Below are 27,636 nucleotides of genomic sequence, written 5' to 3' on the forward strand. Positions count from 1 at the left end.
GTATCATATGATATTATTAATTCATGCCAGAAACCAATATATAAACTTTATCGTTTTAAACATACTAATATTTTAAAAGCTTTCTAGATTTCAACCAGGATCCTTGCCAAGCAAATCATGAACATGTCTAGGATATCAGTCAGCCCTCTTATTTTAGAACTTTAAATTTTAAAGTTGAAAAACACTGGAGTGTATAAGAGGAACAAAAATATTATGCAGAAGCTTTCGGCTTGACAAAAGATTTTTACCTACTCTTGTTTGAATATTTGCAAACTCTAAAAATGTCCCTTTCGAGAGATGCATGACTCTACTGCAGATTTTGTGACAGATTATATAAAAAGACAAATTTCTTAGTTCACCAATGAAGAATCACTGTAATAAAAATACTTTCCTTCCACACACCATCATTTTCCAAGCAGTAAGAAAGACTTAATGAGTTTAATTGGTCAATAGTACAAGATATTTCAGGGCATGTAATAAATTTGAGGAAGTATATTCATAAATCTCTTCAATTTCTAATACAAAGCATTTAAAATAAATATTTAAAAAGCAATGAATGTTGCTCTTCAAAATGTAAAATCAGGTAGTTGGAAAGATCAACTACCTAAAATATAGAGTCTATTGTAATTGAATCTGATTAATTTAAGTCATTCTATTAATAAATAATACTAATTAAAGATGCAAAGAAAAATGAAATTCTTAATTTATTATAATTTTAGATGAAATTATATTTATCAAATGCAAACCTTTTTTCAGGAATGCAAAGTTCTGTTCTAACTTTCAGTTATTAGATGAAAGATTTGAACACCTAATTTAAAGAAGATTTAATTACCTAATTATTGGTTGGGCTAATTACTGCATAAATTCTGTAAATATCTGAATTTGCTAAGCTGAATTATTTTTATTTAACATTTTCCAGAAGATGTGAAATGAAAGATAAATGTTACTGAAAATAATCCATACCTGATTTTTATGTAATCAATGATAGCATTGGCTTGTTTTACATCAAAGATACCCCATTCGTCATTTTTTTGTGAACGATTTGGTCCTATTTCAGCCATAACTTCTCCAAGCCATTTTATGCTGTCCTCTAAGGACATATGTAGTGCTGAAATAAAATCCAGAGAAATCTTAAGTATTATTTTGATAGATGTTTTCAGAATAAGATAATCCAAGATGTTTTTAATGTGCCAAAATTTACTTTGTTAAGTATTTGTAAGGATAAATTGTAAAACTCTTGTTTCTTATTAATAAATTAATACATTTTGTGCAAAAGAATAGTGGCTGGCTGGGAATGGTAGATCAATCCTGTAATCTCAGCACTTTGGGAGGCTGAGGTGGGTGAAACACTTGAGCCCATGAGTTAGAGACCAGCTTGGGCAATAGGGTGAAACCCTGTCTCTTCCAAAAAAAAAATACAAAAATTAGCCAGGCATGGTAGCACATGCCTGAGGTCCCAGCTACTTTGGGGGGCTGAGGCACAAGGATGGCTTGAGCCTGGGAGGTGGAGGTTGCAGTGAGCTGGGATGGTGCCACTCCTCTGCAGCCTTGGTGACAGAGTGAGACTCTGTCTCGGGACAAAATAAATAGCAGCTGACCCCACCCCAACATTTGTAAATTACTATAATGCTACACAATTGTCTGCAGAGTTAATGTTTCCATTTTAGGATGAAAAAAAGAAAAAAAAGTCAAACTCTACTTTAAAATCTTTCTTTAAAATGAAAAGGAGTTTTAAAAATATATATACAATCTTAGAATAAAAGCATGAAAATTGCAAAAAAGATGTTTGACAGCTGGTGAGGAAGGGAAGACTTAGATGGCAGGCTCAGTTACTAGACAGCAGAGCTGAACTTGGAGCTGAAAATGTAAATGAATGGAGTCAATCAACTCTGGGTTTAAGCCAATTGTTTCCATGTGTAAATCTGGGTCTGAAGATTTTCAATAGAAGTCAGAAATATGGATTTTTCTGTAAAACATCAAGTTTTTTTGTTTTCTTTTCCACAGATACAGACTTATAACTTATCCATTTCTCAAATGTCTGCCCAGTGGTGCCGATGAGAGGCGGATGAAAATGCACAAAGAGTGACCACAACCTGGCCGCCACTAGAAGTAACCAGCACAGTGATTCTCATCTATCCTCTCACAGCTTCACACCATTGAATACAAACATTTGAAACTATCTTCTGTGGCATTTGTCCAGTTGAAAAAGAACACCTTGGACTTAACTTTTAAAGTGTCTGTAATAATAATATAAACTTCTATCTTCTTTTCTCGTTTGGTTCCATTATGCTTGATGTTACTTGTAACAGATAAAATATTATTTACAACCCTCACACATGCTATCCACCCTTTCCCTGGAAGATAGAGTCAGGTACGTGGACTGGCCAGAGTGTCCTATGTTTGCAGAAAAGTGATGAGTGTACGGACATAAAACCTAGGATCCTGGAGGTGGAGAGCTGAAAGACACTAAAGCCAGGCTGGACCAGCTGCTTAGGGGAGGTGAATGTCAATAGGGGGCCTGAATGCGGGATCTGGGGGAATTGTGCTGCTCAGTGTGGATCCCACCAACCAAATCTCTCTCTCTCTCTCTCTGAAACCATCAGTAAACATTACACTTGCTGTAATGCAGTTGATTTGGAAGGGAGGGGGTGTAGATTGAAAGAAGTTATGAGAACATAGGCTGAATGCTGGACCAGGTATTTCTGGATTACACAGCTCCTCCTTCCCACTGGGGTGAGTTGATTTGGAAGGGATGGGGGTGTAGATTGAAAGAAGTTATGAGAACATAGGTGGATTGCTGGACCAGGTATTTCTGGATTACACAGCTACGCCTTTCCATTGGGGTGTAAGTGCTCTACCATAAATACCAAAATTACTAATAAGGTAAAGTAATTTAAAATGTTAGGAAGACACTATATATACTAACTTGTAATTTGTTCAGTATAGCTTCTTGTCTACTTATAGGAATTAGAAAGAAGCACAAAACTATATATGACAATTAAAATCTGGTTTAATGAATTACAGTTGGTTCATTTCCCATTGCCTCCTTCCAGATCATCTTCTATGTGTGTCAGATATACTGAATTATTTCTGGATAACTGGGTGTTCCCATATCATTCTAAGTGCAATTCAATTATTATAGTACATTTCTCTCTTCATGATAAACTTTTTTTGATAATAGTGGAAGAAGCTTCAGAAATGAAAAATCTGTTGGACAAAAGGAATTCATAAATGAATGGAAAATCTGAATCATTTTATTAATAAAATAATATTAATTAGAGATGCAGGGAAAAGAGAAGTTCTCAGATAACTGATTATAATTCTAGATAAAATTATACTTATCAAACAAAAATACATTTATATGACTATATCCTTCTGAAAATAGTTGAATCTTTAAAACTGTTTTCTATGTCTGATGTCTTTCTGTAGATAATTCCTTTAAAAATTAGAGAAGTTATAATTTCATTTATCTAACTGAAATATTTGCTCTTTTAAAAATCCCATTTAGCGATGTGATTAAAATATCAAAGACTAAGCCACTCAAATAGTAAAAGTTTCTAGAAATAAAATTTATTCTTGAAAATTTAGACTAATGAAAGAACTTACTAGACTTAATTTAATTGGAAAATGTAGGATGATACCTAACTGACCTTTACTATTAATAGCTGGGTGACCTGAGTCTCTTTATATTTATTTACTTTTGGAGACAGGGTCTTGCTCTGTTGCCCAGACTGGAGCGCAGTGATGTGATCATGGCTCATTGCAGCCTTAGCCTCCTGGGCTCAAGTGATTCTCCCATTTCAGCATCCCAAGTAGCTGAGACCACAGCTGTGCACCCCCATACCTGGCTAAGTTTTAAATTATTTTTTAGAGATGGGATTTCTCCATGTTGCCCAGGCTGGTCTTGAACTCCTGGACTCAAAAAGATCCTCCTGCCTTCGCCTCATAAAGTGCTGTGATTACAGGCATGAGCCACTGCACCTGGCCTCATTTCCTTTCTATGTAAAATGAGAATACTGCAATACCTATTTTCAAAATTATAGTGCTGTTGTGTGGATTGAATAAGAAATTCGTGGCCAGGTGCAGTGGCTCCTGCCTGTAATCCTAGCACTTTGGGAGGCGGAGGAGGGCACATCATCTGAGGTCAAGAGCTTGAGACCAGCCAGGCCAAAATGGTGAAACCCCATCTCTACTAAAAATACAAAAATTAGCCAGGTGTGGTAGCATGTGCCTGTAATGCCAGCTACTTGGGAGGCTGAGGCAGGAGAATTGCTTGAACCCAAGAGGTGGAGGTTGCAGTGAGCCGAGATTGTGCTACTGCACTCCAGCCTGGCCAGGAGATAGAGTTAGACTCTGTCTCAAAAAAAGAAAAGAAAAGAGAAGAAATGTATGTGGAATTCCTGGTGCTATTATATGTGTATAGTGGTTTTCTAGATTTAGCCCAAGGCCAGGACATTTGTTGTAGTGTTCAAAAGGATGGGCTCTCACTTGCTAGTGTAGACCCTGTGTGACCTTAAGGAGTCACTAAACCCCTCTGACGCATTAATCTCTCTCATAAGGTAGCATGTAAATTAAATAAGACAATATTTGTAAAGCAATTGCACTGTGGCACAAGCTAATCTACATAAATGTCACCTGAATTTACTATTCCTATTAAGAGGAAAACTCATAAGAACTAAAAAATATTCTATACTTACTTACTAACATTCATATCATACACAGGGAGGTCCATCTAGGCCTATGGACCTGGATAAAGGCCCAATACTCAGTCTATCCAATACTCTAGAGCGGGGGTGTCCAATATTTTGGCTTCCCTGGGCCACATCGGAAGAAGAAGAATCGTCTTGGGCCACACATAAACTGTATTAGCACTAATGATAGCTGATGAGCTTAAACAAAATTGCAAGGAAAATCCAATAATGTTTTAAGAAAATTTACAAATTTGTGTTGGGCCACATTCAAAGCCAACCTGGGCCACATGCAGCTTGCAGGACATGGGTTGGACAAAGTTGCTCTACAGCTTATTCTTGGTCAGGCCTAAAAAACTAGACCTCACAAGATATACTGTTAAGATAAATCTACAAGTTCTATGTTCCCTTTTTTTTTTGAGACACAGTCTTGCTGTGTCGCCTGGTTGGAGTGCAGTGGCGTGATCTGGGCTCACTGCAATCTCTGCCGCCCGGGTTCAAGCTATTTTACTGCCTTAGCTTCCCAAGTAGCTGGGACTACAGGCCTGTGCCATCACATCCAGCTAATTTTTGTATTTTCAGTAGAGATGGGGTTTCACCATGTTGGCCAGGATGGTCTTGATCTCTTGACCTTGTGATCTGCCTGCCTTGGCCTCCCACAGTGCTGGTATTACAGGCATCAGCCACTGTGCCTGGCCTGTCCCATATCCAATTTGATCCAATTTGATTCTAGATGGGTTGACTGCAGACTGCCTGGTAGATATGCAGCTCAAGTTTGAGACAAGGATCAGATTGGAGACTGAGCTAGCAGGAAACACAGTTCCAGTGCTGGATAGAGCACACTGCTGCTAGAGGCCCAGAGTGTGCTCTTTTGGGTTTTTTCTATTATGACATTGCTGAATGGGAGTGGTGGCTATGTGCTCAGGACCCTACTGCTACCTAGCTGAAGTGTAAACATACTTTATCTCCTTCCTTGGCTAAAATTATATTCTTTCCTAATGATGTCTATGACCTTGTTAAGTTTAAAAGTGTGGAGGAAATTTTTTTATTTTAATTTTTTTTCTGCCAGAAGGTAAAACTAGATTCTTTGCTTTTTTTTTCTGGTTAGGTTTCACATATGTATTTTCTCTCTCGTGGTTTATGATAAGCTGTATGGATCCTGTTCAGGTTTTAGAAAGTCATTTTTGCAATATCAACAATATAAAGTTTCACCTAGAAGAAATGTTATTGAGTCTTATAAGGTAAGGGAAAAATTTAGAAAAGAAATATCTTCTCAAATTTGGGATGTAAGATTCATGAAAGTTTTTACCTTCCTTTATTCTATTTCTAGTGTATGAATACTCAGCTCAGAAGTTTCTGAGGCTTAGGAAAGTCCCTGTTACATATTCTCTTTAAAAATTTAATTTTTGCATAAGTGATGTATTCACATTTCAAAAATATAAATGCAGAAATCTTATGAAAAGACATCCTTCAATATCTGCTGCTCACATGCCCAGTTCTTACTACCGTTCACCCCAGGGAATTTTAATTATTAGTTTTTCTGTGTCTTTCAGCATTTCTTTGTGTATACACAAATAAAAATATGGATAGATTATTATTTTTGTCTCTTTTGTAAATAAAAGCATGCAGTTCTGTACCATGCTTTATTTTGCAGTTCTGTACCATTCTTTATTTAATAACTATATATTGTCTCCCATACAGTACATAGAAAGCGTCCTCATTTTCTCCTTTTTATAGCTTCCTAGCCTTCTATTCTAGGGAAAGCTAATACTTACTGATAAACTTTTAATTTGAGTGTAGTTTTAGATTTACAGAAAGATTACAAGAATATTGCAGAGTCCCAAGTTATTTAGAGGGTGATGGCACCAATACAACTTTAAAAGGAAATTAACATATCTTTGGCAAATCGATTATTAAGAAAACTGTTTGTTTTTGTAACTCAATGAAGGCATGAACTATATATTTGCTATACTCAGGAAAACCCCAAATTTTTCATGAAAGGAATTAAAATAAAATCAGTAACTTTTGCTTAAGAACCTCAGTTTAGATGGTAAATTTCTTTTACTTAAAAAAAAAAGAAAAATAATGTACTTACTTTTAAGATTCTGAAGTAACATGGCTAACAAAGTCATAAATTTTGAATACTGAATAACAGAAAAATCCATTCTTCTAGCCCACAAAAATCCAGATACATAATAATCTAGTAGAATGGCATCCTTTAAACAAGTTTCAAGGTTTTTGAAATTCAAAAAGATTCTGAGTTTTCTGCAAAATAAAAGAAAAATCCAGACATTAAGTCAGATTGTATATTGAACCATTTCTTTCCTAAGTTTTGAAAACAGGTCTTTTTCTTGAATGAAAATTCTATAATGCCCATAATCTGAACATATTCAGTTACATCAAATTTCATAAGACCAAAGTGACATTCAGACAAGATTGGGCACATTCAGGGTGGTATGACCATAGACCAAAGTGACATTAGGAAAAAGAAACAGAAAGAATTATGAAGGGGACTATAAATCGTTCTACTATAAGGACACATGCACACGAATGTTCATTGCAGCACTGTTTACAATGGCAAAGACCTGGAACCAACCCAAATGCCCATCGATGATAGACTGGACTGGGAAAATGTGGCACATATACACCATGGAATATTATGCAGCAATCAAAAATGATGCGTTCGTGTCCTTTGTAGGGACATGGATGAATCTGCAGAACATCATTCTCAGCAAACTGACACAAGAACGGAAAATGAAAAACAGCATATTCTCACTAATAGACGGGTGATGAAAAATGAGAACACATGGACACAGGGAAGGGAGTACTAAACACTGAGGTCTATTGGGGGGAATAGGGGAGGAACAGCGGGTGGGGGGAGCTGGGGAGGGATAGCCTGGGGATAAATGCCAAATGTGGGTGAACGGGAGGAAGGCAGCAAAACACACTGCCATGTGTGTACCTATGCAACTATCTTGCATGTTCTGCACATGTACTCCAAAACCTAAAATGCAATTAAAAAAAAATAAAGAGAAAGACAAAAAAAAAAAAGAATTAGGAAGGGGGAGCACACTCTATTTTTTCTTCCTCCTCTTCCTTATTTTCTAGTTCTCCTCATTCTTCCCCCTTCCTCTCCTTTCTTACCTGTTTATGTATAGCAATTTTACTACTATTTTTTCCTCTGAATTTCAATGTATTTTTTCATTTATAAAATTTTCTTTTATTTCTGAAAATGTTCTGAAACTAAATTGTTAAATATTCTGATACATGAAAGATATATATCATATATATGAGATATACCTATGAAATATATATATCTATATATATATTCATATTTCACATATATATATGAAATATATATATCTCTCTCTATATATGAAATATATATATATATCTATATATATATATATATTCAATATACATATATATTTTGAAACAGGGCCTGCTCCATCTGCCAGGTTGGGGTGCAGTGGTGTGATCTTGGCTCACTGCAACCGCTACCTCTCCCATTCAAGCAATTCTCCCTCAGCTTCCAGAGTAACTGGAATTACAGGTGCCCGCAACCATGCATGGCTAATTTTTTGTATTTTTAGTAAAGACAGGGTTTCACCACGTTGGCAAGACTGGCCTTGAACTCCTGACTTCAAGTTATCTACCCACTTCAGCCTCTCAAAGTGCTAGGATTACAGGCCTGAGCCACCACACCCAGTTCATTCATTAATTTAATTTAATTCTGAAATTAAAAATAATTTTAATTATTCATATTTTGGTCATTTTTTCTAGAATTTTAATTTTCTTTTCAACCTTAAAATTTTTTCAAGTCTATTTCTTTTCATTTTGGATACTTTTATCATTACTACATACCTTAGTATGTTTTCAGCAGGGTTATTCTGGGGGTGGCTCTAAATTTCCCCTCAAATTCCGCAAGGTCTTTCACTTTCTACTCTTTCTTAAAAACATGTTTGATAATCTTTTATTTCTTTATCTCTTTCTTGAGCTTTTATATCTCTGTTGTATGCTTTTTGTAAATGCTTCATATGTTTTGAAATGTATGGTAAAACACATATTTTTTTGGTCTGCTCATGGTTATATCTTTCTGATGTATTTTATTTGCTATTTCTCTTTCCCTCTCCTCTTCTATTTTTTTTTTCTTGCCGTGTCTTAGAATGCATATCCTTTGTTTATACCTTATCTTTGTATGAAGTGAGCTTTTGTCCTTAATAGCTACTTTCAGGAAATACACTGGAGGTGAAGACGTGGTCATATTACAAACTAGTAGGTATTTTCTGTATGAAGTAACTTTCTAGCATTTATTATTTATTTTTAATTAGTAAGGAAAAATAAAGAAAAGAATGGATAGACTCTCTTTATTATAATATAAACAGTCAATTTCCTGTGATACAGAAAGGATCTGCTTCAAACCTACACACCTGGTCCTGCTATTGCAGACCAGGGTTCCTGGAATGGCACTTAAGGGTTTCTCCTCCCGGGAGAGTAAGCAGATTATAGATATAGATATATAGATATAGATATAGATATAGATATAGATATAGATATAGATATAGATATAGATAGATATAAATTAGCTCATTCTAAGCTCTCTGACTATGGGCATCCTTCTTTATATCTTCTCCTGCATTCTGGTTGATCTATCATGACTGTGGCCATCATCTTTCTTCTTGTTATTTGGACCACTAGCATTCTCTTGGTTTTGACAAAGACGAAAGTGGTATTTCCTTGCTGTTTTTATGTGATTTCTGAGAGGGGTAATAGGTGTGTGACAACTTTTTACTGCCATCTTCAAAAATGCAAGGCCTTATTATTCTTTACATCAAAATAAATGATATAACCAGATTAATAAATATAGCAGGATTAAACAAGTTTGGGAGCAAATAAATCTGATGTCGATATGTGTCTATTTCTTCAACATTTCATCTACAGTGGTATCAGGATAGACCTCAAACCCAAAAGAGTTAGGATTATTCCAAGGCAATCATGTTAATTTCATCCCCTTGCCATAATGTCATTTAGTATATGGCATGTCTCAAAAATAATTATTGTTCTATGACGGGCATGCTCCTAAATAATTCTAAATAATTAATAACAGAGGATAAAGTTCTTTTTTCTGTTGGATAAAAATAAAAGAGCAAACAAGTGGCTCTAGTTGCTACTGCCAAGTTATCTTGTAACCTTAAGAAAATGGGTCCTAAGATTAGCCTCATTTCTTGATGACACTATTTAGACATTGACTCAATTAACCTTGAAGTTAATCTATTTCTGAGTTTCCTGTTATGCCGTATAATACATACATGTATATATATGTATATGTGAGAACTATATATATTTTTAATTTTTAGGTCAATATGGTCAGTTTTTCATGTTGTATGTCACTACACATTTTGATACATTTTTTCAAGCATTCAACTCAACTGGCAGATATAGACGTCCTGATGGTGGTGGTGATAGGGTTTTCCTTTATTAGCCAGGCATCTTTAATTTGCACTGGACATCATTTGGCAAGATTTATTTCTCAATGTTTAATGTACAGTGTCATTTACTCTTAAGTGAAAGTCAGTAAGAAAACTTCTACATTAATGAAAACTTGTGGTATTGTTATGGGATAAATAAGTAGGCCAGTGGAACATGTAGAAAGCCCAGAAACAGACCCTATATACACAGGAGCCTGGTAAATGGCAAAGGTAGTATTTCAAATCAGTAGAGGAAGTATAAATTCTTCAAAAATGGTGCTGGGAGAATTGGTTATCCAAATGGAAAATAAAATAAATACCAACCCACGTAATACATTAAAATAAAATCCAGGTTGGTTAAAGATTTAAATGTCAATAGCAAACATTACAAACTTTAAATAAAAAAAAATTCTGACATTTGGATAGGCCAAAATTTCTTAAAAGTGACACCAAAAAATACAAGCCATAAAGAAAAAGACTAATAAATTGGTCTTTGTTAAACAGACAAAACACTTCTGGAGAATCAGAGACAAATTACATTGAAAAGACAAGCTGCAGACTGTGGAAAAACTGTAATGAACATAACTGAAAAACGATTAGTATTCAGCAAGGAAGGAGAAGTAGGAAGCCCCTCCATTCTTTAGTCTGATCGGTAGGATAGAGACCTAAATGCAGTTAATAATAGATCAGACTTCCCAAATGGGCTTTGATGTCCTCCATTGGTTAAGAACCTAGAGTAAAGAGAAATGATTAATTAAGATCTTTCCAGCCTGGCCCGGTGGCTCACGCCTGTAATCCCAGCACACTGGGAGACCAGAGTGGGTAGATCATAAGGTCAGGAGTTTGAGACCAGCCTGACCAACATGGTGAAACCCCATCTCTACTAAAAAATACAAAAATTAGCCAGGCATGGTGGCAGGTGCCTGTAATCCCAGCTACTCAGGAGGCTGAGACAGGAGGATCACTTGAACCCGGGAGGCAGAGGTTGCAGTGAGCCAAGATCGCACCACTGCACTCCAGCTTGGGCAACAGAGCAAGACTCCAACAAAAAGATCTTTCCAAAACTCCAATTATCTTTTGCAATAAATTCCCAAAATTGGGACTGCTGAGTTATACTGACCATGGTGAGATATGCTGCTAAACTTCCCTCCAGAAAGGGAAGTGCCAAATAAGTCTTTCATCAACACCACACAGGAATGTCCGCTTCTTTATACTCCAATCTAGTTTGGATTTTGTCCATAATCTTAATATCTATCAATCTAACAGAAAAAATTACTATGTTATATATGTCTTTGCTTATTCATTAGCATTCCTTATTCAATCTAACAGAAAAAATTACTATCTTATATATGTCTTTGCTTATTCATTGGATTTCTTTTTAATGTCCTCTATGGGTTACTTTTTCTTATAGATTTATCAAAGATATTTTGCAAACTTAAGGACATTAACCCTTTACATCTATGATACAAGTTTTTAAAAGCATTTTGTTATGAGTCATTTTTTAAAGCAATTTTCTTGTGATTACATGATTTTTGTAACAGTAATCCTGAAGTATCTGCACTCACTGACTCTCAATTTAAAATAGCATTACTATAAATAGGGGTCATCTGCTTCAATTCAATTTTATTTTTGGTGAGAAAAGGAAATTCAATTTTTTTTTCTCATGTGCTTGCCTATTTTTGTTGACATGTTCTAGAATATTGTTTTAGTCTATTATTATGATATTATATTTTATTTTAATTTTAAATGGTCCACAGTTACTGCCAGACTTCTTATATCACAATTTCTCATTGGCAGGTTTTGTTGTTTAACATTCACCAATGAACTGATTTATCTTTCAGCTGGGTTATGAGGGAAATTTTTCAATTGGACCACACGAATATTGCATTTTCTGAGTTGTTCTATATATTGCAATGTCGTGTTGCCATTATAACTAAACAAAAGACACAAATAGTATTTTATTTTGCAATCAGATTCTCTTGACTTCCTAAATTTTGGCTACTTGTCACACTACTGAATTTTGGAGACAAATCTTGCTAAGGAAAAGTCCAAAGCCTGTTATTTTCCTCTCTAGGTGACTTGCTTTAAATTTATCCCAGGAAAAAGGCAATACATGAGATTTTATTCTACTAAAATATTAAAATCAAAGCTTTTATGAAGTATAGCTTCTTTTTTCTGATTCACTATGTTGAAGGTTGAAGGTATATTCTAGTACCTTCAAATAACTGCTTTATCTACACTTTATGTAAGTTCTCTTAACTTTGTCTTCCATATTACTGACTTGATTTTCAGCAAGGCAAGTTCTACATTGGTTTTACTCTTAGCGTTAGTTCCTTGCCTTGGTTCTAAAGGCTTCTTCTTTATATTTTTTTTACCATTTTTTTCGGTCTCTTGTTCTGTGAATTTGATGTCCTCTTTAATTATTAGCTTTAACCCAACATTTTCTTCTGTTTCTAGCAATTAGTTTTTCTTCTAAGTATACTCATCATCTGCCATCTGCACACTACGTATTTTAAATTAAATATTTGTCCTGAATATTTACATATGTTCTTTGCTTTTTATTTTTACTTTTCAATGTTTAGTTGTGTTTGAATGACAGTAACTACTTGCCAAAGAATATTTTGGTGAAATCTCTGTGACTTCTTTCAGCTTTGCTGTCCTCCACATCCCCTTTACCATTTTCCCTAATACAATTTGTCTCTTCGCTTTTAACTTGACCCACAGGGCTAAGGATTTACCATTTCCTTTCTTTCCTCAGTCATTTCACTCCAAAGGAGATTATGTAGGGAGGCAACTGGAGCAAGAAACTGCTATGGTTTGAATGCAAAGTTTCCAGTATTTTACTGGCAAATATGTAAACTTTTTCTCTGTAAGAGGAGATGGAACAGGGGAGAGGGAAGAGATGGCCACAGCTGTAGCATGACAGAATGTAGGGAAAGAGAAAGATGATTCATTGTGTTTTAGAAAGTTTTGTGTTGTGGTGATAGGTGATATACCTATCTGTTTTGCCTCACCAAGAATTTGGGTAAAAATGTTACCATATTCTTTCATGCTCTTGACAATGGGGTGCATTTTACTTCTTAAATATGACATGCAGAAATAAGCCTCAAGGCAAGAGCTAAGTAGTTCATGGAGGCCCAGCTACTGAAAGATTATTAAAGATGTCTCAGTGTTATTTTTGTGTTTATATAGTTACTTTTCTTTTTTAAAAAAGTTGATATGGATCTATAAATAAAGTCAAGGTTACATTAAAATATTTATGATTGATAGCAGCTAAGCGATCATGAGAAATGTACCCAGACATTTAACTGCTTAAAGTGAATTTCAGAAATATGTTTTAATGACACTTTAATGTTTCATTTGGTTGGCTGCTTTCATGGAGAGCAATTTTTAATTTTAAGAGGTAGGGAAATGTGCCGATTTCTAACTTTAATAGGCTTATAACTTTGTAGACTCTGTGATTTTCACATACTCCTATCACTTGGTGATAGGATACTTAAACTGTATTTCTGTCATTTTGAAAAGCATATAACCCCCATTTATAATAATGCTATTTTAAATGGAAAGTGAGTGACTGATTTCAAATATTTCAGGATTACCATTACCAAATCATGTAAAGAATCTCAAGAAAATTGTTTTACAAAGAAATGGCTCCTAATATAATACTGATGTTATTTATCCAAAGATGATGTCTTAAAATTTGAGATCACTTCAGGTGATTTCTACATTAATGAGACAGTCTAAAAAGGTCAATGTGCTATTGAACCTGGATGCTTTTATATTGCTAACTTCTGCATCACCTTCTGTATCACTTACTGCATCCTAGGCCTTACCAACTAAAGATTAAATATACGCTCAGCATTTAGATATTTAACAACAAAGAGAGCCAATAATTTAAAAAATTCTTGTCACACAAAGTATAATACATGGCACAACTTACAATGTGGGAAGAACTAATTTTAAAAAGCATTTGTTTGCCACACTTTTTATTTAACATTAATTGTACTTAATATAACATCTTTTACTTGACATTTAATATAAACAAATGATGAACTGTATAAAATGTCTGCTATCTGCATTGTACTATTTTGCCTAGTATGAAATACCTAGTGTTTCACATTGCAATGATCAATGACATTTGGGGGTACCTGGAAATGGAAAATAACATTCTATGTGAAGACATGATCAGTGGTATTAATGATACATGCATTTTACGGGTCCATTCTTACACTATGAATCAGAATTGCTAACAAACATTAATTTCTATTAAAGTGGTAAAATCATCAGGAGATACTTGTTTAAAATCTGTGTAATTTTAAATTCACTAATACTTGTAGAGGTGCAGATAGTAAGCAGTATGGCCGATCACAGATCATCAATTTCTAGCAGAGATTGCCAGTGCTGGAGCTGAGCAGCTCAGTAAAAGGCCTGTCAGTGTTATTCACCTGCTCTTGATAAGCCTTCCCTTCTCAGATTTTTCTTCCAGCCAGGACATCTGTCATATTCCCTTCTCAGTAGCAAGTCATGTTTATTCTATACATTTATAAAATTTGTCAGTGATAACCACTGACAGAGTCATTTTCTATTCGTCTGTTACAGTCCACGACACCCTGCTCGTGTCCCAAGGACTGGCCTTCAGAGACCTGATACCAGGATGGTACAGTCTAGTGCATGACGTCATCCCCACTCTCCATACATTATGGCCAATTAGGCTTCCATTCTAAAGTGAGATCATTTTTTAAAGGGTGATTACTAAAAACAACATTTAGGATATTATGTTGTTGGATGTATCTGAAAAAGTTCTAAATAGATGATCTACTGTAGAAGTAAATGGGCTAAAGAGTGAGATGTATATATATTAGAATCACTGCCTGTAAATTCCACTGTAATCACATTTTTAAGTAACATGTATGCAATCAGAGTACTTAGTATAGTATTATGCCTGATAATAAAATCACAGATGGATGGCTAGTATTCAAGATTTCCAATATAACAAAATGCATTTTCCATTTTCATTACAGAAAACACAACTTACTCTTCTCACAATGAAGGAGAACATCCTTTAGGTTAATGTGCATATTGACAGTTTTATGAATGAAAGAGAAGAAAAGTAGAAGATGGCATATGCTAGAGCCTGCTTTTACCAACAAACCTCTGCTCTTGGTAAATATTAGTAAGTTGGTTTACAAGGTATTTTCTTCATGAAGGAGACTATTGCGTAGTGTAAAAAGTTCTTTGAGAATTTTTGTGTTTTGGAGTCCAGATATATTTCAGAGCATAATATTATAACAAATATTTTGAAAAAAGCATAACTATGTAATCACAATCATTTATAGCTGCAAAACTAGAACTGTTCTCCTATATGCGATTGTAACAGTGACTTGCTTACTCTTGAACTCCATCGATGTCCTCGGTTAACAAATCATTGATTTGGGCAACTGACAGAAAATCCGGAGACAGAATCTGTTCATGCTCCTGGAATTCAGTGTCTCTCTACAAAAACACAATGCAGAGTGAGTTATTTCAATTGTACGTTTGATATATTATACCCCATAATATCAAAATTTGTTCTTCTTATAGTCTAGTTGCTGTCAGAAAAAGACATTTAAAAATGACAATCGTCGAGATGATATTTTTTCTTTTCCATATTTATGCAATGGCACCTTTCACCTGAAAAGTCAAATGGCTAGTCAATCTGTCTTTGGGGCATATGCACAACTGGGTGACAGTTTTCAATTCCACAAACGTTTATTATCTACACGTTCCTCATTGAATCCGGGACTCATGAGGAGGCAAATACAAACAAGAAAGATGTGCTAACCTCAAGTAGCTTAACATCTAGTGAGAGGAACAAACCTAGGGTGCTGTTACAAGAAGAAAAGAACACAAGTAAGCTATAATAAATGCGGCATTCAGTCTAAAAGAAGGGACAAGTATAGGCACAAGACAAGGAAATTCTACAGAGAGGAGCTCAACAGGCTTTGCAGGGCTGGGTGTGGCCAATGCCCAATGTGAATAAACCAGCAACACCAAGGTTATGAAGACAGGATAGTTAGGAACAAGTTCCGTAAACATCAGCATTCACAATGGTACTTAGGGTATATGAGAGGGACTAGGTGGACTTAGGTGGAAGTGGGCATTGGGAACGTATGGTGGAAGATCTTAAATTTAATGATTTAGCAATTATGTATTGGGTGCTCACAAGGTACAGGACATCGTGCATCATAAATATTTTAGAACCTGGCTGGTTGAAGAACAGTAGTCTGAGAAGTTTGTTTCTAGTAACACAGACAATAGTGCTCAGAACCATGAAGGTTCTGAACAGGTAAATAACAAGACAAAGCTGTGTTTTAAGAAAGGGTAATCTACTGCAAGGTGAAGGAAAGAAAGGAGCAGAGGAAGAGTTAAAGAGATCGTTAAAACAGTGTAGGGATGAAGCATTGGACTGCTCTGGTCTCCTTGACCCTGTGGATGATAAGAAAGTGGTGAATGTCATCATACCATGGGGGCCTAAAAGAGGGGAGAAAGAATGGAGATTCTGTTTCTGAAATAGGTGACTTGGAGAAAGTGATGGCAATTCTAATAATACATATGTCACCTTTGTGTGAGTCAGACAATAGTATTCTCTTTAGGTGGAGGAAGTGCTAAAAAGATTTCCCTAAGGCTGATACAGCCCTGTGCCCAAGTATATTGCCTGTGAATAGAGTCTAGTTTTAGTCCTTACTCACTCCTCAGCCAAGTGCTTTTGTTCAGAGCACCACCTGCACAACTGTACATGTCGTCCTTTTTATACTGATAGAAATACAGTGTTAGAAGATGATGCTAGTTTTTAAATAGCAAGTTGATGAGTTTGATTTCAGTGGCTGAGTTTAAGGTGGAATACTAATAGTGAGGAAGGAATGTGTAGAGTTAGTTAGAAATGTTGAATCATAAAGGTCAAGTTTAGAAACATTGGTTTAAGAGTCAACTGAACCGTGAGAATGGATAAGACTGCTCACAGTCAGGGCATAAAGGGAAGAGCTGTAAAGGGGAGACAGAAGAGGAGACTGGGAAACAGAGGAAAGAGAGCAGCAGCTACGCAAAAATAAAAAATTGTGAGATTTTAGGAGGCAAGAGGGCAAATGGTTTTCAGTTAAACAAATAGTTATTGAGGCTTCCATGCAATTCCATCTAAGGGCAGCAAAAAACTGCCTTGCTGTAGTTTACCAGATAACACACCAAATCCTTTTTCTTTTTCAAGAGTAGAAAAATCTCAAACCTACCACTTATTGGTAATGGTAATTGGCTTAATGTCTGCAATTTAATATTAAGTTATTATGCTACATTTTTATCTTTGAAAATCTAATTTAGAAATAAAATATGCTACATTATGAGCCACTTTTTTTGTAAGCTAGGGTGGGCCAATTAATCTAAACTAGGTCATATCATTAGATTATAAAATCATTAGGAAAAAAGTATTTCAGTATGCTGTATCTAATTGCAAATTGAATTAAATTCACCCAGTTTTTGTTTAGGATAGTGTTGATCTATAATATATGGTTATATTTGTTTAAACGATTTTTGGTAATATATATTTTTATTAGTGGTAAAGTATAATTATTCCTATAGTGTCAATCTCATTAGATTGTAAATTCCTCAGGTACAGTCATTCAATCTTTTATTTTTTTTTTAGCATTCCGCAGTTCCTGATAATGTCAACATAGTTTGCTAACCGGCTGTCTAAATTCATCTTCATCATCTGATGACATTGTTAGATAGCAGAGCATGATGAAAAGCAGGACTTAGAGGAACTCCAGATCTCATGACAGTTTGACTACTGATTAATTTTATGACTTAAGGCAAGTCATTTGAACCTAAATTTGAATTCATATTAAATATCATTTTTATGTGTTTTAATACACACAAGATTGCTGTCAGATTAATAATGAATAAAGATATACATGAAAAGTGAATTATACAGACATTCAGATCAATTTATCTGATTTGAAAAGTCTCTGGATAGGAGAAAAGTAGGTCACACAAGAACTATATGAAAGAGAATCCAGCATCTTAACCTTTTGGACAGTAATCATTTTAGCTAAGATGCCTCATATTAGTACCTCATTCTTTGACTAAAATTTGCAGGCTTAAGATAATCATCTTTTAGGGGAGTTTGCCTCTGGCTTTTTTCTTTTGTTTTAAATTATATTCTTGGACCTATTTTAAACCAGACCTCTTTTTGTTTGTTTATACAGTGCCTTGCTTGAGAAGGATATCAAATGGCTAAAAATGTTTAATTTTTCAACATGTACATTCTGCTTTGTAAAAATTAAAGATATAATAGAAAATTCATAAATAAGCTAAAATATGTGGATATGTAATTATGGCTTTCTCTGTAAAATTAAATCTCCAACTAGAAAAATATGTAAGCTAAATGACACTGTTAATTTATTTTATTCCATCACCTGGTGGATTTTAGGAGTTATTCCAAGAGCAATAAAACTGTAAGTCTGATATTATCTGCCAGATAATGTTTTCCTTTAATTTTTCCCTCTCTAATGTCAACTAAACTTTTCACATTTGTATATATTTTTTGTTTCTAGAATGTAAACTTTTAGGGCCATCTTTGTATCTATCACTGGTAGTGCTTTATATGAAAAAGATTCTTTGTAAGTACTCACCAAAAGAAAGATAACAGATTTCACCAAAGATTACTGAGGAGAAGTTTCCTAGTCACAGAGGATGTAGACTGGTCTGCAAATTCTACACTTGAAAGGTTTTGTTGTTTTTTTTTAAGCCTGAAAATAAATGAACTAAGGAGCAGGAGCAGTGCTATGCTAAGCCATGTTGGAACCAAAGCAAAAGGAAAAATCAGTAATACACATCTGGTCTTTACTGAAAATTTTAATCCATCAGGGATGTTTTGGGGACATTAAGCTTGATTTTTTAAAAGTATTGCATTAAAATAGAACTTCTTGACAACTGAGTTTTTAGGCACTTCCTTAAATTCTGTGCCCAATGAGAGTGCCTCATTTACCGTACCATAGTCTTGCTATGAAGCTAAAAAGCCAGTATTTTTAAAAACAACGACGAAAAAAGTGAAAGAAGAATAAGTAAAAGCAAGAGCTGATTCCTTAGAATAGATAATAAAATAGGCAAATCTTTGGCAAATGTGACTAAAACATAAAGAAAATAAATTTGTGTCACATTCAGTGACAATACATTTGAAAATTTTAAGAAAATGAGTGATTTCTTGGGAAAATGTAAATTTTCAAAATTGATATAGGGTAGATGAGAAAATTGATCTGATCAAACATGAACTAAACTGGAAGTCTACTCTCTAAAAAATCACCACGCCCAGATGGTTTTACACTTGTAGTTTTACTTACTAATCAAAGAACACATAAATTCTATGTCAGTCTAATAATTATATACTATAGCAAGTTCATTTTTAAGAAGCCAGCATAGTCTACACACAAAACCCTGAACTAACAAAAAAGGAAATTATAAACTAAAATCACAAATCAATGCAGATGCAAAACTTATAATTAAAATACATTTTAGAAAATTAAATCTTAAAATATACTAAAAGAATTACAAGCTATACTTATGACCAAATCAGAATAATTTGAGATCCAAGGATGGATCATCATTAACATGTCTAATATAATTTTTATGCCAAATTAAATGGTACAAATTATATTTATTTAAATATATAATAAATAAGTACTTACTAAGATTCAGCAGCAAAACTCCCAGTAAAATATGAAAAGAAAAAAATGCTAACCATGAAAGAGACTATTTGCCAAAATCATATTACAAGCATCATATTTAGTAGTGAAATCTTAAATCATTCTTACGAAAACAAGGAACTAAAAAAAGGTTATGGATACCAATATTATTGTAATTCAACACACTATAGAGGTTCTAAGTAATACAATAAGAAAACTAAATATGTAACTTAAAAAGCAGAAATGAGGAAATTTGAAAATCTTTGTTTGAAGATTACATGGTTGCATACCTAAGAAAGCTGACATTGTACTATCAAAAAAGCTATTACTAATAAAAAATTTGGTAAGATGGTTTTATATAACATAAATATATAAAAGCCAGTTTTTTCCTTTATAAGAGGCTAATTAGAAACAGAAATGGTAAAAACTTGATTGAATTATATTTGGTTATAAATATAATGTGAAAAGTATAGTATCTATATAAAGAAACTATAAAACTTTATTAAAAGTTCAAGAACAAGACTTGATAAAAGAGATCTATTAAAAACTTTCAAATTCCAAGAACTAAATCCTTCCTACATTATGAATGTAATGTAGTGACAACCTCCAACCCCAATGAGATTATTCTGGAACTTTACAAAATAACTTTTTAGTTCCTATGGAAGAAGACATACTTGTAAAACAAAAATAGTGAAAGTGACCTTTCCAAAATAGATTTAAAAAATGACTATAAAATGACATGATATTGACACAGTAATGAACAGTCAGTGGAAAAGCATAGAGGATCCAAAAATTTATTTTATACAGATAAGTATGTGTATATATATATATATATAAACATATTTAAAATGTAAAAATTAAAATGTATATAATTTATATTATATTTATATGTAAAATATAAAATATATATGTAACATAATGTATACTATACACATATTTTTGGATTCACTATTCTCTTCTGCTGCCTATTTTGTCCCTTCATGTATACATATAATGTGATAGCAACAGTCTGTTCTCAATGGGAAGAGACAAGATAGTTTAGTAAATGAAGCTGACATAATTGCTAATTCACTTCTAGAAGGAAATAAAATTAGATCCTCATTTCAAATATAAAAAATACTAACTTGCTAGTCCAGGGAGGGGATCCAAGATGGCTGAGCAGGAGCAGCTCTGGATTGTAGCTCCCAGGGAGAGCACAGAGGGTGAGTGGTTGCCATTTCCAGACATGTTTTTATTGCCCACAGATCAGGAGATTCCTGGGTGGAGGACCACCACGGGTCTCCAGTGTGGTTGTTTCAGCCGGCGGGGCGGGTCTCCTCACAAAAAACTCACATGGGTCTGGGTGCTCTTTCAGCTGGCGACTGGAGCACCTGGTAGACAGTCTCCAGTTCAAGTGAAAAAGAGGGGACTGAAACAGGGAGCCAGGCCAGGAGATTCCCAGGCTAAAAAGTGCCACGAGCCCCCAGAGTGGCTGTTTCAGCTGGTGCAGCTGGTTTCCACACAAGAACTCACACAAATCTGGGCGCCATTTAAACTGGTGACTGGAAAGCCTAGGAGATAGAGTGGCCTGTTCAACTGAAATAAAAGGGGTCTGAGGCAGGGAGCCAGGTGATCAGGCTTGGCCAGTCCCACCCCCACAAAGACCAGCAATCTGAAATGCTCTGGATTGAGAGTTTCACAGCAAGCACAGCTGAACCGGGGATGGTCCAGCTCTGTGGGGGAGGGGCGTCTGCCATCACCAAGGCAGCCCGCCACTGCTGAGGCAGTCCGCCATTACAGAGTTGGGCTGCCATTGCCAAGGCAATTCTAACTATACCCCTATAAACAGGACTGCAGGGAAGTTCACATGCAGCTGGGCGGAGCCCATGGCAGCTCAGCAAAACCTCTGCTGGCAGACAGTGACTAGGCTGCATCCTCACTGGCAGAGCATCCCTGAAAAAAAGGCAGCAACACACAGAAACTTACAAATAAAGCCCTACCTTCCTGGGTCAGAGCACCTGGGGAAAAAAAAAGGCAGTTATGAGTTCTGCTGCAGCAGGCTTAAACGTACCTGCCCAGCAGCTCTGAATGGAATAACAGAGCTCACAGCTCAGCAGCTTAGCTCTTACAAAGGACAGACTGTCTCCTCAAGCAGCTCCCCATCCCCAGTATATCCAAAGAGTCACTCATAAAGGAGAGCTCAGACTGACATCTGGCAGGTATCCTTCTGGGACAAAGATAGCAGAAGAAGAAACCGGCAGTAACCCTTACTGTTCTGCAGCTGCTGCAGGTGAGCCCCCAGGCAAGCAGGGCCTAGAGTGGACCTCAGCAGTCCTATAGCAGAGGGGCCTGACTGTTAGAAGGAAAACTAAGAAACAGAAAGAAATAACTTCATCATCAACAAACAGGACATCCACTCAGAGACCCCATCTGAAAGTCACCAACTACAAAGACCACAGGTAAATAAATCCACAAAGATGGGAATAAACCAGTACAAAAAGGATGAAAACACCCAAACCCAGAATGCCTCTCCTCCTCCAAGGGATCACAACTCTTCACCAGCAAGGGAACAAGGCTGGATGGAGAATGAGTCTGATGAACTGACAGAAGTAGGACCACTTTTACACTGTGGTAGGTATGCAAATTAGTTCAACCATTGTGGAAGATAGTGTGGCAATTCCTCAAGGACCTAGAAATAGAAATTCCATTTGACCCAGCAATCCCATTACTGGGTATATATCCAAAGGATTATAAATTGTTCTATTATAAGGACACATGCATACGAATGTTCACTGTGGCACTGTTTACAATAGCAAAGACTTGGAACCAACCCAAATGCCCATCAGTGATAGACTGGACAGGGAAAATGTGGCACATATACACCATGGAATACTATGCAGCCATAAAAAACAATGAGTTCGTGTCCTTTGTAGGGACATGGATGAACCTGGAAACCATCATTCTCAGCAAACTGACAAAAGAACAGAAAATCAAACACCACATGTTCTCACTCATAGGCAGGTGTCGAACAATGAGAACACATGGACACAGGGAGGGGAGCATCACACATGGGTCTGTGTGGGGGTGGGGAACTAGCAGAGGGACAGTGGGGGGTGAGGAGTTGGGAAGGGATAAGATGGGGAGAAATGCCAGATATAGGTGATGGGGAGGAAGGCAGCAAACCACACTGCCAATGTGTGTACCTATGCAACAATCTTGCATATTCTTCACATGTACCCCAAAACCTAAAACACAATAAAATATATATATATAAATAAAAACACAAAAAATACTAGACTTGCTAAAGACCAAACTTCATAGAAAAATTAAATTTTAAATATTAGAAAAATTTTGATGATTATTTGTGCCATCTAGGGAGGAAGACAGAAGGGAGAGGAGGAGCAGGACATTTTAAACAAGACAGTAAACCCAAATACTGATAGTAAGAATGACAAGCCTAAGTGCTATTAACATCTCCATGCTGCAGCCAGAATTTGCTACAGGTTCTAAGTGTCTGATAAATACGACTACTGTGTACTCACATTTCGAGGTCCATTAGTACTGTTTTCTCAACAATATTTTAAGAGACTTTTTAGGCATTGTCCCCACAGCCTGCATAGGTTGATCTGTACTATGTGATCACAGTGTGTTCATTTATGTTGAATGATTCGTAATTTCAAGAAATACTTCTTGAATGACAGTGATGTTGCAGGAAACTGATCATTTTGCTGCTCAATTGAGCCCTGAGTTTTCTCTGTAATGATTGAGTGGGGTCTGTTTTCTACAGTGTGTAGGGACACCTAATGTAGAGAGAATTGTCTATGCCTTGCTCCAGGATGTGTTGAGGATCTCCTAGACAAGTTGCATCATCTTTTCCCTCAAAATTATATAAACATCCTGTCCTGATAAAGCCCTGAATGCATTGAGTAATTGTCACCTATTGGGTGTGGTAACACTTTAAGAGACATTATTCAGAAGAAGAAATTGGGAAACAACCATTTGTGCTTTCTTTTAGGTCTCTGATGGAAGGTGAAGTATATTCCTTGTAGGTGTACTACTTATGATTCCATTTCTTAGATATTTTTGAATATTAAGAAAGTCAATAGATGAACAAATTATTGATACATGACTGGTCACTAAAGTCCGAGTACACATTTATAAACTCCTTTCACTTACAGGTCTATGCATAACAAACATTTATTTGCCAGATTTTTGTCATTTTTTTCTGTTATGCATTTATACAGGTATCTGCCAAAAGTTTAGTCTTGCTACCATTTAAAGGGAGGCATTTCCTCCAATATTACTAAAGAATTCTGGCTGTTGAATTTCGAAGGCTGGCAAGCAGGTCTTATTCAGTGTCACAGAAAAAATTATTTCCCTGGATCTGCATCTCATATCTGCTTGTTCACAGTAACTCATAAAGTAGATTTTAATCTATGATAACTACCTTTTCTGGCATGCCTCAGACCACCCATGATTTTAATTAGTCATCATAATTTATTGAGTGTCTACTATGTGGTTGGGATAATTACGTCTAGGTATTGGCCACAAGCAATAAATGGGAAACATCAGATTAGTGGAAACTTATGCTTTATTTCTGATAGACCAGGCAAGAAAGGAAATAATTCAATCCTGTTTGGGCTACTGGCTACGTCATTTTGGATACAGAATTTATTAGAAAGACACCATAAGGGATTAGATCAACACTGTAAAGATTCTGATCTGAGAAGAACCTTTCAGTATTTACCTAAAAAATGGTGGCCTTGGGAACAGACCACAAAAGAAATCTTGCCATCTTCTCTGTCTAACATCTGAAACCCCCAATCAGCATGAATGGGTGGCAGGAAGGACTTGTTTTAAAGAATGACACAGATCTATGGATCAACTATATTCCCCATGAACTTCAGGAACTCTGCTTTCATTAAAACGGAAAATGGAGTTTCCACCAAGCAGTGAATTAGTGTGTTATCTTAGTAAATGAGCACTGCTAATTGAGTCCCTGTTACAACTTGATTTCTTCTGTTTGTTACTGAGTGATTGAGTACATCCTGAATTACATGTCATGAGAATACCTGCTCCCCCAAGAAGCTGACAAATGTGCAAGCTGACAATCCTAAGAGGTAGATAATCATCTCAGATCTATAACTAGCTCATTCATCTGACTCAACCATTATAAAATGATTTCTTTTTTCCTGAAGTATAGCACTTCTTTTCATCTTTTAAAAAAGTTATGTATTTTTTTTAAAGTGCAGATTCATTAAAACACCGAATGATCAGTCTTTTTGGAAAGGACATGACCTACATGGGTAAGGTATGTGTACACACTGACAATTGTGCATTGTCTTATGCTTGTATTATTTAAATAACACAAGTTAATTGGAAAATTTCCTATGCTACTTTTGAAATTGTATTACTTACATTAGAGATCACAAGGGAGTAATTGGCTTAGTAACCAGTTTATCACATTAAAATGTACTTTTAATGTCTGCTAATTTCAAAAGGCTCATATGAGAGTCCGCATGCCTTAGCGATCTGTGTTTAGTATTAGTAGGAATCCCGATTGGGAATAGCTTACATATCTATGAGGCAGGCGTGGAATTATTGGCTCTCTGTGTTTCCTCATCTATAAAATTGAAACTAATACTTATCTTCTGCACAAGGAATGTTGTTTAGATCAACGAATAAGGAAGTCAAGCAAAGCAGTTAATTCAGACATGATTATTCACCTTTAGAACCTTAACAAAACGGAGAGAAAAAAAACTTCCTAGGAACAATAATAGTAGACTCTGTGTGCAAAGATGCAAGCATTTTTTGGTAATATCTGGCACCACAGATGTGTTCTTCAAATCTCAGGATATTAAGATTATGAGTAAAGTTACTTAAAACCTACTCATTACTGAGAGTTGGTGATGGAAGGGGCCTAAGAGCAACCTTTTGTCACACAGGAGGCCACTGGAGTCCAAGGAGATTAAATAACTTTCCTAAAGTCAAGTTGATGAGCAACTAAAGCCACAACCAGAAGACCGATTTTCAACCAGTGTCCTTTGACCTGCATCTATTTGTTTAGAAAAATGGCAAACTAATGGAAACATTAACCTTCTAATAGTAATCAGTCCATCACCAGCAAACAGCTATTATTTCATGACACCTTTTGAGCAATCGCAACTGTGATCATTACAGAATTAGTAGCAATTTCAAAAAGAGACTGAACCACTAAAAAATCTGAGATCACTTGTTTTACTTAGAATTAAAAACAAAACAAAACAAAACTGCGGTAGAAGCGCGTGGTTATGAGGGCGTTTGGGTACGGAGCCGTCCAATGGAAGAATTCATACAATTTAGATTCTCTGGCACCGTGCACGGCGCGCCGGGGCCGGCTAGGGGACACCGGGCAGCAGAGGGTGTCGGGGACCCCCGTGCCGCTCCCAGCCCCGCAGCCTTCCCAGGCCGCTTCCCCGCCGGGGCCAGACGTGGGCGCCTCTTTAGAGACCTGACTCTGCTCGGCCTCGGACTCCGAGGGCGGGGAATGGGCGCTTGGAGGCCGCTGGGACCCGCAACGGGACCGGGAAGGGAAAGGGGCGGCGTACCTCCGATTCGGGTGTGGTTCCCGCTGGGGTCGACCCTGCCGGGGTCGACCCCCAGGGAGTAGTCCCCTGCGACATCGCCGCAATCTCGGCCGGGAGAAGCGGCCCCTCGTCGCCTAGGCAACCGGGTGGGGGCGGCGTCCCTGGGCCTGGGAACAGATCCCAGCGGAAGGCGGCGGCGGCGGCGGGCCCGAGCCTCCGCCCCCCCGGGGACGGGACTGGGGACCACGCCCAGGAACCGGAGACCGGGAGGGTGGCCGACAGCAGCATGCTGCGGAGTCTCTGAATCCTCTGGGAGAGACAGTCGTTCCTTTTAGTAGGAGTGAAAGAGGGGAAAAGGCAATTCAAGTAGCAGTAATTTAAATGAAATGGTATATGTCAAAGTGCCTAATGCTGGCACATTGCAACTTTCAACAAATATTAAAGTAAGATATGTATTAGAACTTTAACCACTGATTGATGTTTGATACTAAGCAATCATTGTAAATTTTAAAGTATCATGATGATGGTATTGTGGTCATGTTTAGAAGGAAAAATATGTCTTTATCTTTTAGAGATACATACTGAACAAGTTAGTGGTGATTGAATTTTATAAAATCGGTGATTTACTCCAAAATAATGAGGGAGAGGCAAAGGAAATGAGTGAAGGTATAATAGATAAATCCAGATTAGGTATGTGAATAAAGGAGTTCAGTTAGTATAGTATTTGTTCTATTTTTGTGTATGTTTGAAGTGTTCCACAACAAAAACATTGAAAAACAATAAGAAATATCACATGGCAGCATGAGTATTCTTGACTTCTTTGGATGATCAACGCCTGCTTTGAGAAGGAAATGTACGTGGCTTGTATAGACCTGCATGGAGGTTGCTATGCAGAACACTTATTGTAAAAATCAGACATTATTTAAGTGCTTCAGTTTCCCCATCTGTTAAATGAGATAACAGTATTGGCCTCAAAACACGACTGTGAGGATTTAACTGGTTTATATGCATATGAAAATGTATATATCAGCCTTGACAGCTAGCAATGGTCTGTTTGATATTATTAGTGTTAGTGTTAATGCTGCGCTTCTCCTGACATTAGTCCATCCTGTACACAGGTGCCAGGATAATATTTCATCATGATCCTTTCCTTTATATTAGTCCATTGTCTTTTAGACCAAATTTAACGCATTTGCTTTATATAAGCTCATGATAATTGTGCCTT

At 36.2% G+C, this 27,636-nt stretch overlaps 1 protein-coding gene across 2 annotated transcripts in view; it reads right to left on the reverse strand.

The window, feature by feature from the left end:
* Window positions 1–26,551, reverse strand: part of CABCOCO1 (ciliary associated calcium binding coiled-coil 1) — a 106,733-nt gene extending 80,182 nt beyond the window's left edge. For both annotated transcript variants that reach the window (XM_002756322.6, XM_054243007.2), the window contains exons 1-4: window positions 26,433–26,551; window positions 15,546–15,649; window positions 6,784–6,953; window positions 964–1,108 (exon numbers count right to left, since the gene is read on the reverse strand). In XM_002756322.6, the coding sequence (XP_002756368.3) occupies window positions 964–1,108; window positions 6,784–6,953; window positions 15,546–15,649; window positions 26,433–26,507 (494 nt within the window). In that variant the 5' untranslated portion in view covers window positions 26,508–26,551. The remainder of the gene's footprint in view (window positions 1–963; window positions 1,109–6,783; window positions 6,954–15,545; window positions 15,650–26,432) is intronic.
* Window positions 26,552–27,636: the final 1,085 nt, after the last annotated feature.

The sequence above is a fragment of the Callithrix jacchus genome, chromosome 12 (assembly GCF_049354715.1).
Source record: "Callithrix jacchus isolate 240 chromosome 12, calJac240_pri, whole genome shotgun sequence".
NCBI classification, from domain to species: Eukaryota; Metazoa; Chordata; class Mammalia; order Primates; family Cebidae; genus Callithrix; species Callithrix jacchus.